This window comes from Copadichromis virginalis, linkage group LG2 (genome assembly GCF_057382275.1).
Source record: "Copadichromis virginalis isolate Kocher_CV1m ecotype Utaka linkage group LG2, C_Virginalis_male_GT1.1, whole genome shotgun sequence".
NCBI lineage: Eukaryota > Metazoa > Chordata > Actinopteri > Cichliformes > Cichlidae > Copadichromis > Copadichromis virginalis.
Window position 1 is genome coordinate 18,043,414 of NC_140619.1, and position 12,469 is coordinate 18,055,882.

The 12,469-nt window shown below is 41.3% G+C and overlaps 1 protein-coding gene across 1 annotated transcript; it reads right to left on the minus strand.

The window, feature by feature from the left end:
- Positions 1 to 3,753: 3,753 nt before the first annotated feature.
- igfbp7 (insulin-like growth factor binding protein 7) lies at positions 3,754 to 12,239 on the minus strand. Its single transcript, XM_085472172.1, has 5 exons — positions 11,770 to 12,239; positions 11,263 to 11,372; positions 8,308 to 8,412; positions 8,107 to 8,233; positions 3,754 to 4,065 (listed from the first exon to the last, which is right to left on the minus strand). The coding sequence occupies exons 1-5, from the start codon at positions 12,188 to 12,190 to the stop codon at positions 4,043 to 4,045; spliced, it is 786 nt and encodes a 261-aa protein (XP_085328298.1). The 5' UTR covers positions 12,191 to 12,239; the 3' UTR covers positions 3,754 to 4,042.
- Between the last annotated feature and the right edge of the window lie 230 nt (positions 12,240 to 12,469).

The window sequence follows — 12,469 nt, forward strand, 5'->3', positions numbered from 1 at the left end:
TGATCTGTGTTTTGTTCTTCATGTGACTATCCTGACGGGTTATGACTTTAAGGTACAACTGGTGAGTCTCCAGTATTGATCAGAGATGTTTTTGAGTCAGGTGATCGATTTAAAAACTCAGATGATCAAGTTAACTGAATCCTCTCTCACTCTGAGCACGCTCACGTTACAGGCATTTGAAGGGTCATGTTACCTGCATATAAGAATATTAATATATACACTACCAGTTAAGTTTTAGAACACCCAGTTTTTCCAGTTATTTGTTGCAATTCAAATTGTGTAAGTCCAGTGAACAGCTTGAAATGGTACAAAGGTAAGTGGTGAACTGCCAAAGGTTAAAAACGGTAAGGTTACCCAAAACTGGAAAAACACGTACATGTCAGAATTATATAAAAAGACCTTTTTCAGGGAACACAACATGAGTTAACAATTTAACCTCCTAAGACCCAAAGTCTTCCATGGCACGCATTTTTAATTTCTCTTTGATATTTGGGCATATTGGGACCTGATGAATGTAAAAACCATTTTTAACCTGATTTTTGTTTCTAAGAAAAATGAGATCCACATATGAGGATATTCGTTTAAAATTTCGATAGAACAGTAGCAGTATGTAACCGAGGACAAGGTATGAGTAAATGGGGCAAAGAAATAAATTGATCATTTATTTATTACATCAATTAGACAGGACTTACAACACATTCTGCTGATATCCCAGCTGCACATGAGACTTACCACACCAACGGTGCGAAAATAACACTGCAACCCGTCACACCCTGCTTAGCGACACTGCAATCGTGGCACGCACTGCAAACAATTCGGGTCTCAGCGCAGCTGGGAATCAGTGCTATGCATGACCTGCGATCTGGGAGATAAAGGGAAGTGGCACAAACAATTAAACAAAAAACAAAAAGGGAGGTTAGTCCGCCCTTACACAACTCACTCTCAATCAATACCCGCCTTTACGGCTGGACAACTAACCAAAACAAAATTACAAATCAATCAAAAGAACAAAGAAAGGACAGCAGAGACTATCGAGATTATCGATTAAAATATTACCCAATAAAATATCAGTTTTATGAAACCATTCAAAACAAACACTCAATATACCTACAATATTGATCAGTTTCCCTGCGCGCCGTCGATCTAGGGCTTGATCAATTCTTCTATTAAAATTCGTGGTCACACTAAAAAAGTCCAACAACACATTAAAAATAGGCACATACAATAGCAAATGATCCAAACAAAAATGGCAAAAGTCTCTTACCGACAGTATACCCACTCGCACTCGAGTGAATTAATTGCCTCTGTTTTTTTCCACAGAAGAGCGCTGACTTCACCCCACAAACCCACTACCTTTTCACAGCTCTTCAGCCAATCACCTGGTAGAGAGCAACAAACTGCCAGGTGACACTTGTTACAAGTATAATATCCTCCTAAGTGGATATTTGGCCCTTGTAGAGCGAAATTGAGTGTTTTGGTCTAAATACCCAAAATGTGATGTCGCCAGGTCCTAGGAGGTTAAAGCTGTTCTGCAGTATTGGAGATTGATCAGCCTTGAAAGTTGGTGCTACTAATTCCTACAGGTGTTCTAACTGTTCTGGATTACGTCCCCCTCTGTCTGCATGAAGCAGTGTTGGAGCACACTGTGGTACCATACCCTCGTGGGCATCAGCTGAACAGTACTGTACTGTAGTGTGTTGATACAAACATGGCGAGAATAACAGTGGAAAAGAGACAGACCATCATAACACATAAATGTCGGTCTGTCCGACAGAGAAACTGCAAACAAAGTCAAGATGTCAGTGAGTCCAGTTTCCTTTAGCATCCAAAGGCTCAGAAACAAACTGACAGGAAGAGGTCTGCAGACCCAAAGACACGACTGAATCAGGCTACGTCCACACAGCTTAATAGTGGTTGTAGTGAGCAAGTCTCAGTTTCAGGTGTGAAGAGAAGGCTTTGAGCTGCAGGTTTGACAGGACGAGCTGCAGCAAGAAAGCCAGACGTCAGAATAAGACAAAGGCTGTGTCCCAATTCAGGGTCTGCATGCTTGAAGTACGCATTTTAAGTGCAGTTACATCACCGCCACGCGACGACGGCTGTCCCAATTCGAAGTGTACTTCAAATGCATACTCCAAATGCGCCGTCGATTTCCCCAAATATCAAGCGTGGTCCAGTGCACGCTTCGTGGTCCCATATATCCCACAAGTCATAGCGCGGCGGTGGATGTGGAGAATTTTGCCGCAAAATACGGCAGAACGGAGCGGCCGAAGAGGGGTTTTTTTTCCCCAAACTTTATTGAAATTATAAAGCGAAAAGTCAGTCATTCCAGTTCAGTTTGTACAGCAGACATACAAGGCAAATAAGAGTAACAATATACAGTACAATGAAATAAGAAGGATAAATAAATAAAGGAAAAAAACAAAAGAAAAAAAAGGGGGGGGGAATGTGACAGACTTCATAACAACTTTGTATTTGAAAGTTGTGACAGCTCATTCGTTAAACATTTCTGAATGAATTTCAATCAATGATAAACCTTTTTTATTGGAAGTTAATTTAAGAGAGTTTAAGTAATATTCAATTTCAATCAAAAACAAATTAAATGATGGGGTTGAGTTTTGAAATTTACATTTATGTATGTGGAATTTCCCTAATAAGATGGAGCGGCCGAAGAGTGAACTGTTAAAAGTACTGAATATGACGTCACTTATTTATGTGCGAATGTTTAATAATTAAAGTCAGTCATATATCCACAAACACAACAAGCTGAAAGTCAGTGATATATGTATATGTGTGTGTGTATATATATATATATATATATATATATATATATATATATATATATATCATAATCAATATCATAATAATCTGACAATACTATAATATTGGCCATATTATATTTACATTACCACAGTGAGATGACTTTAGTCTCATGAACAACATTAACTAATTGTTATTTACTAACTAATCTTAAATGACTCAGCACAGAAATGAAGCCCAACAATCATGTTTTACAGTCCCGTGGTCTCAGCCTCAGATACTCAACTAATCAAAGTGATGTCATGACAAAAATGAATGACTGACAAAACATTTTTCTCCTTCGTTTCTGTCAAACAAAGCTGTATGTAACGTGTCTCGCGGTTAGTATCATGGTTGCTAGGCAACCTGAACAGCGCGACAAAGCGTATACCGTCCCATTTCACAAGCCTCTCACTTCCGCACTTCTCGTACTTATAGTACGCACCGTACGTAGTATGCGTAGTGCGCGTACTTCAAGCGTGCAGACCCTGAATTGGGACACAGCCAACGAGGCTTGTCTGGACCATGAAACGCCACCATTGCACTACTGAAGACTGGAAGGTTTTATGGACTGAGGAATCAAACTTTGAAATCTACGGTTCATCGCGCAGGATCTTTGTACGCCGTTGACTAGGTGAAAGGATCTGCCCCAGGGCCTCCTCTCAGCTGACCTAGGAACAGCTTGATGTTCCACTGGATCAGCTGGGGAGAGGGAGGTCTGGGCTTCTCTGCTTAGCCTGCGGCCACCACGACCCAGCCGCAGATAAGCAAAAGCAAATGGATGAATGCATGTTTGTATTTAATGAAAGTTCACATTGATCACAAGGAATTAGTTGATCTTTCCATTTTTCTCTTTTTATTTTTGAAAATATAATGTTTTTCTGGGACCTTCACAGTAAAAACATTGATTATTTAACTGAAAGAGTTGAAATATTGATTAGATTCAAACAACACACAAACATTATTATGGTTTATTAAATTGAGAAGAAAAACATGCAGTTTAAGGTTCATATTTAATGTGTAGACTGCAACAAACAAATACACCTGTTTCACCATTTCAAACTTCCGCTGGTGCCCAGAGGAGGAAAAATACTTTAAAAGTTACAAATATAACAAAAGATATAACATGTAGAACAAAAGACTGAAGTTTGAAAAAGGCTGGATTAAAACTAAAAACGACTGAAAGGAAACAAATTCAGGTTTTAGTGGAAGTTAAAAGTCTGGGATTCCTGAGACGATCAGCTGATCACAGGTTGACTTCCTTTGTCACTGAAAGAAACACGACATATTTACTTTCAGATATGTTTCTTTTCTTGTTCAACAAATTATCATTTTAAAATGTCAATAATGTAAAGGCGGTGTCCCAGGCCCTGTGCTTCGTACGTCGCTTACTACATCCAAGATCAAATGAAACATCCAAGACCAAATCATCGCGCTAACTCTGAGCTCGCTATTCCGGTTCCCCGAACACACCTGTTGTTGACGATTAGTATAGCTGGATGAAGTAATGTGAGATCACTGGGTGGCCCAACAGGGGCTACGCATCGATAGTAGAAACATTGATCGGCAACCCTTTGATTGGTCGGCGAAAATGTCGAAGGAGCGCGCTCGGTATTTTTCGGCAGCAGAGCAAGAACTCTTGAGTGAGGGATTTCAGGAGTTTCAGAGTTTAATTAAAACGCAAGGGAACACTGCAAAGGCTGCAAAAGCAAGGAGAGAGGGCTGGCAGAAAGTTGCTGACAAATCAAACTCGTAAGTAATTCAATAATAACAATAATAATGGAGTGGATTTATATAGCGCTTTTCAAGGCACCCAAAGCGCTTTACAATGCCACTATTCATTCACTCTCACATTCACACACTGGTGGAGGCAGCTACGGTTGTAGCCACAGCTGCCCTGGGGCAGACTGACAGAAGCCAGGCTGCCATATTGCGCCATCGGCCCCTCTGGCCAACACCAGTAGGCGGTAGGGTAGATTTATCATATCACACCATATTATCCAATATTATATTACATTATATTATATTATAATATGTTATATTATATCCCCTTTCACATTAGAGCCACAACAGGACCCACTAGAACATGGGAACAAGTAAAAGTGAAATATAAGAATATTCTACAGAATGGTAATATTTATCACTTATATTGCTTGTCGTCTCTTGGAAAGAGACCCTGGAATACTCTGTTTGTTTGTTCATAACAGCAACCAAGAAAAGGGCAGAGCAAAAAAAAAGACAGGTGGTGGTCCTGCACCCCCTCGTCAACAAGTTGGTTAAGTGAATAATACCCTCACGGGAAAATCGATATCTCTCTATGAGCACACTGTCGCGCTGAGCTAAAGGATCCTGTCTGTCCCGCAATATACGCTGAATTCTGAGGACTCTCCTTATCAATCTTGCACCTTCCGCAATGGGTTGCTCGCGTAAACGGACAGGATATGACTGCGACAGACTTCCCAAATCCACCTTCGCTTTTATAGCCGTGGTCCCTCATCTTGATTACACGAAGTAATTTACAATTACTACTCTGAAATATGAATTACATCTGTAATAATCACATACATGTAATAGAATGTTAATAGTACATTTCCCTTTTTTAGGGAATGACCTGTATGTATCTGTGTGAAATCAATAAAAGGATCAAGTGCTGCATTATCTTTAGTTACATTGATGTTATTTATTTATGGTGAAACAGTGGTGGAATATCGCTGTTGCTTTCGTATGAATGACGCGGACATACCTGCGTGGCCGCGATCTAATCCTGTTTACATAAAGTAAACCTGCTCCCCAGCAGGTTTACGCTTACGGCTCTGTTGCTATGACAGCAAGTCCCGGATGGGCTTCAGGGAACCGAACGATCCAGGATCACGTGAAATCGTCAACAATCTCATCCAGCTAACTCACTTAGCGCGGTACGAAGAACAGGCCCCCAATCTTTTGATATATTGTTTATATACAGTGGTGTGAAAACATGTTTGCTCGTGGGTCTGCTCATGTCAGATCATGAAAGATAACACAAGTAAAAAATTAAAAACATCATGCATATTCTAAATAAAGGTGTTTGTTCATCTTTGGGGAAAAAAATCCAAACCCATGTGTGAAAAAGGTGATCGCCCCACTCCAATTTATAACATAAATTACCCTAAGAGTGGAGCAACGGCACATCCAAAAGGTCACAAAAGACCCCAGAGCAAGATCCAAAACACTGCACACCTCACTTGCCTTAGTTAAGGCCAGTGCTCATGACTCCACCATAAGAAAGAGACTGGGCAACAATGGCCTGCATGGCAGAGTTCCAAGACAAAAACCACTGCTTAGCAAAAGGAACAGAAAGGCTTGTCTCGGTTTTCTAAGAAAACATCTTGATCCCCAACATACTCTGTGCTCTGGCAAGACAAAACTTTTTGGCAGCTGTATGTCTTGCTGTTGTTAATGGAGTCGTGAATTCTACCAAAACATCTTGAAGTGCACTTGTGTTCTGCAGCAGGATGATGATCCAAAGCACACCAGCAAGTCCATCTTTAATTTGGAGTGGCCTAGTCAAAGGCTACGTTCACACTGCAGGCAAAAGCGCATCAAATCCGATTTTTTTGACACTATGTGACCCATATCCGATCATGGTATGACAGTGTGAACGGCACAAATCCGATATTTTCAAATCCGATCTGGGTCACTTTTGTATGTGGTACTGAATCCGATACATATCCGATGTTTTAGAAAGCGACTGCTGTTTGAACGGTCATGTCGCATTAAATCCGTCTTTTACGTCACTGACACAAGACAGACGCCAATTATCAGCGCCCGAGAAGACATCGCGAACGCTTCCTGGCCATCCCGTGTAGATGTCAGTGAAACTGTTGGGAAGACAACGTTGGAGAAACGTGAACATTTTATTTGTACTGTATAATCTGCAGATTCTGACAAATCTGCAACTATCCTTTGAAGCACCGCTCCTCTAAAACAGCTATAAGGATCATTATTAGGTTATCTACATTATTCTGTGAATAACAAAATAACTTAAAGCAAAAATTGGGAAACGTAAAGTCCGAAGTCTCTATATTAAGGGCCATCAGTCAAACAATACTGTTTGCTCTGGGTCTAAACAGAGCGCGTTGTGTGTGACGTCTTCTTTTGTGCATGCGGGCCGCTTTGAGTGTTCACACTAGAGCGCGTTTACTGTCGCATTTTATTCGTAGTGTGAACAAGCAGACAAAAAAATCGGATTTGAACAAAAAATCGGAATTGAGCATTAAGACCTGCAGTGTGAACGTAGCCAAAGTCCTGACCTGAATCTGAATGAGATGCTGTGGCATGACCTCAAAAATGCGGGTGATGCTGATAAGAACAATTCTCATATGATGAGTGGACCAAAATTCCTCCACAGTGTGTAAAAGACTCATTAGCAATGATCACAAACACTTGGGTGGCATATATACATGTATGTATGTATAAATGTAATACTTTCATACATAGACATATACACGTCATCCCACATACAGTGTTTATTAACATTTCTGTTTTTTAAAAGGGTCCCAATCTTTTGATTTTCCTGTATATTCAGTTCATTTCATCATCTCCTTGTGAATGTGATGTTACGTTCTCTGTTTGCATTTGTTTGACGTGTCATGTACAACACATGTTACTTGTATGTAACTTAACCATCACCAGTCACTTCTAAATCTGGAATGAAGAATTTAGAAGAATAATGAAGCAGCCTGGGCTGCTTCATTATTCGTTTATGTTAGAGACTTTTGGCAATGCTGGATTCTGATGGCTATGCTTTATTTTGTCAGTAAGGTTGCAGTGCTCTCCATCTAGACCCCACATTCCTGTATGATATATCTGTGATTAGTGAAGAAAAAAAGACTGATTATCAGAATAAATTGGCAGGAGCCCAGCAGTCTGTAACTGGATGATCTGGGCATGCTTAGAATCATCTCTGGATCATTTTTCTGCTTACTTTGTAATGGGATAAGAAGAGAACAGGCCTCAGGTAATAAAAGCTGGATAATGCCTCTGCAAATGTTTTATTTATCATTTTAAAAGTTTCAGTAACAGGAGCTCTGATTCCACTGCCGCCCTAAAGCGTGTTTCACTGACATGGATAAGTCTGCTTCTTGGACTAGAAACATTTTTCTTCATTTAACAGTTTATAGTTATGGAAGAAGTGGAAGAATCTACGCCTGAAAAACTGAGCTGAGTCTGATGGTGTTTTTGAAAGGCTGACAAAGGCTGAGGTAAATCCTCCAGAGACCAAGGTCAGTGATGACCATGGGGGATGTTTCATAAGGTAATTTTAGATGTTACCTTTCCTGGCAGTGAGCTCATCGATGGACTCAACCACATGAATTGCTCCAACTGCTGAAGCTTCTCCTTTGGTGTTTGTGGCGTGACACTCGTACGATCCTTCTTCTTCTTTGGTCAGAGGCGAGATCTGAAACACAAACACCATGGTCTATTTTGATTGGTCCCACTGCAGCAGTGACATAACATAGTGTTTGTACTGACCAGCACCCAGCCGGTCACTTCATGCTTCTCCGGTCCTCCTCGAGTCTGGATCGCCAGATTGTCACGGTCTCCAGGAAGAAGCTCCATCTTCTTCCCACTGAGGATCTGAAAGAAGAAACCCATCATTATCATCATCACTCTAATCTTAGAGATCCAACTTCAAATACCTTATTGACTCTGTGATGTCATCACAGAGTTGTCTAACCCCTGTGGTCTTCTAACGGGTTTCTCACTCATACTCTGACTGTGGTGGAGGAACCACCTGACATCCCCACCTGAAGCTGAGACTGATGATTGGACATCCTGCTTCACCACAGCTCTGAGCAGGTCTTAGGGCTTAAGGTCTGTAAATTCTCTTCAAACAGGCCGTTACTTGCCACCCTGATAGACACACCTGAACATACCTGAGCCCTTAGTGTACAAGCCGTCAGAATCAGTTTTTAAGCCCTGATTAAAAAAAAAAAAAGAAAGTTCATGAAACATGCTGATATCTCTGAATGCTGTAAATTAACCTATTTATTATATTACTGCCTTGAGGCAGCAGCTGTTGTGAAGTTAAATTGAACTCCTCACATAGCCAATCCGGTCTTTAAGTCTGACGTTATTAGCCATGTCTGGGCCCAAATTCCGCTGCAGGTCCCAAACAAACACTGCAGCATCACTGAGAGTTTAAACTGTCTAAATTCTTTCATCTGTAATAAAATGATCAGCGTTGCTGCTTTACCAGGTGTAACTATGAAGTTTAACATCCAGGCATCCATGAAAACAGGATTTATGATATTTAACAGAGTTAGAAGTTAGCAGGGAGTTAGCTCACTAGTTTCCACCTAAACATGATATAGCATGTTCTGACAGAGATTTCTGAAAAATTCAAACGTACAGCTCTGCTGTCACTTCCAACATAAATGAAGACAGAAAACTAAACAGCAGTGACGTTTGAAGGGTTACTGAAGTTGGGCTAGCTGGTATATAATGTTGTGCTACGTGATCGCTAGCGACACAGCTATGTTAGCATAGCATAAACACAGTGAAGCTGGAGGATGAATACTAACTTTTTTCCACTCCATAAAAGTTAACGTGAGGGTTCCCAATGGTTAGAGACAAATACAATTGCATGGCAGGATGCTATAAACGGACCAAACTTCAGTCAGGAGAACAACTGAGATAATCCATCCACAATATGAGGTTAGTCATTCTACTGCTGCTTGGGCTGGGCTGTAGTTACATCGTAAGGGTTTAAAAACTGAGTTTTAAAATGAACAGCGGTAATAAAAACCAAGAGAGGCCGACAGTGATCACAGACTGTTTTTAGGGTTTTTTGAGATTAAATACAACAAGATACAAAGCATTAAAACATGTTAAAAACACAAAAAGCCTTATTAAACGCAGGGTAGTTTGGGCCCGGAAGCATCATGTCATAACTTAAAGACCGGATTCCAACGATAACAACGATTATCATAATGATATGTTGGAGACACAGGCCAAGACGATCTTCATCTCTAGCTTATCAATCAACAATAGAGCCAAAAACAATTTAAGTTTTGAAAGGCCGACTCTGAGCCTCATAACACGCTAACCAAAAAACTGAATTGTTGTTATCTATCATGCAGCTGACCCATACTCAGACTTTCTCTACCATTTCTCTTTTACTGAAAATAACAGCCTCAACATGGAATTTAATCTATTATTAGACTCAATTGAGTTCACACCCTTGTTCTGACATATCCCACAGAAAGTGAACATTTAACTGTATTTCTTGAAAACTGTCTTTCGTGATCATTTTTAATAACATTTAAGTTTACAGTAACAGATTACACAGCAGTGGGTAATACACTGCATTACATGTCCTTCTGAAGGTGCAGTAACAAAGTTTAAGGATAGAATTCATCCGTGTTATTCTCTCATGTTATTGAAGAAGCATATCATCCACTCCCACAGAGGTTGGTTGTCTTTTAATACTGTTACATCCTCACCAGAGATTTTCAGTAATGCATTACTGCAATCTGATTACTTTTCGCAAGTAACGAGTAAAGCAAGGGATTACTATTGCAAAAAAGTAATTAGATTACTGTTGCTTTCCCCTAAGCATGCTGCATTGCTGTGGTACTAACCTGTAATTTTGTTTGTGAGAGTGTCTCATGACAATGATGTAAGCGTGTGGTAACAGACGTGTGGCGATCAACAATGGATAATATGGAGTGCGTACGGAGAGAGTACGACCATGCAGCGTTTAAAGCGTAAACATTTTTTCATAAAAAGTGACAAAAACATTAGCGTCTGCTGTTCACTCTGCGTGGGAAGAAAACTTCTTTCTACAGTTGAAAAAAACCCTAAACTTCTGAGCGAGCATGCTGCCACGGGAATGTGACATTCACAGAGAAACCCCCAGATCCCCTCACTGACATGACTGCTGTGGGCAAACCTCCACCCGCCCCACTCCTGATAAACAGCTGACAATAGATTTAAGAGCTGCTGAGTCTTTGATTCTATTTATTTTCTGCCATTTTACTTGCATCTATTTCAAAGAGTGTAAACACAAAATATGATTTTATTTTATATGCTGGAATATGCGGAACATAGGTTTAAGTGTTAAGCAATTTCTTCAAGTCAAAGACTGTTGATATAATTTAATTTTTGCTTGGCGTCCCTCTAATACTGCGGGGTCTGTTCCTTGCATGTTAAAGTACCTCAAGGTGACTATTGTTGTTAAGTAGTGATGTAAGCTGCTGTTTAGGGAAATGTTTAAATCAGGATAATTTCCTGTTTTATGTTTCCAGGTGGAGAACTTTGATTGTTTCTATTGGCAGCGGCAGGAAACAGGAAGTCAGCAGCAAAGAGGAAGGCAAACACTTCTGTGGAGTCACGCCTGAACCTTTGAGTGTTTCTTTTTATGGAGAAAAACAAAATACATCTTAAATGTGTGACAAACTGCTGAATGATGGCACACAAACTCACCTTCTTCCAGGTTAGCACTGGTGTGGGCACGCCCACCACCTCACAACTCAGGTACACCTGAGAGCCACTCACGTTGTACACCTCACCTGGAGGAGTAACAATGAGTGGAGCTGCAGACAGAAAGAAAAGATGAATGTGGGTGAAACAGGTCCAGACAGGAAGTCCTCAGTGACCTCACAGGAATTCAGTTTGCTCTGAGCACACTCAGTGGGTGTTTTCATGTAGAAAGGAATGTGATGTTTGGGATGGAGGAGGATTATCAGAGGCGACATCAGTCTGTAACTGACAGACTGCCTCATAGTCCGCTGGACCACAGAAGGGGAAAGAGACGTTTAGGTTTTTTTAACTGCTCTACATTTACATCACAGCAACGTATAAATACATACGTATATATGTACGTCAGCTGCAGGTTATTTCTCCAACTGTATCAAGCCACATATCAGAATAAGTGACCCCCTTCTGCAGGCTGTAGGCTACATAGATTGATACCATGACCTGCGACCTCACCTGAACCACAGCGACCTTTGTTCTGCATGTTGACAGATTCTTTTCCCTCACTCTGGGCTCGCAGGCCTGCAGTTTTCAGTGCACAGGTGTTCGTGTAGGTCACTCCGTTTGTCCCGCAGACCTCGTATTTGCTCTTACAGACACAGACTCCCATCTTGTTCTTCTTGTTCTCGCCGCTTCTCACGCACTCCAGACCGGAGCCACAGCGGCGAGCTGCCGACCGGCGACCTCCGCACAGCTCACCCTCTGCGGCAGCGCAGACAGAGCAGCAGCCACAGGAGTCCACCAGAGAGCCAGCAGCACAGCCCTCCGCTGGGAGAGGAGCACACTGAGCCAGATCACAAGATCCACATCCCAAAGGGGCAGAGTCCTGGACTGAGAGGACCGGGAGGATCAGAGAGAGGAGGCAGAAAGACTTCATGTTTGCGAGCAGCTCTGAGTCAGTCTGAAACTGAGGGGCTGAAACACAGCTGCTCCAAGGGTGGGACTCCGCCTCCACCCACAGCTGATCCCACCCTCAGCCTAGAAGATAATACGACCCTGTAAAGTAATACTGCATTACTGTACTGTGTACTACTGTACTTTACACTATTTCCATACAGTATTACATGCACAGAGACCTGCCACCTTCAGAAAATTTCTGATGACTCCTTTGTCACGTGATGCGAGCAGAATCATCTGCAGCTCAACGTGACAAAGA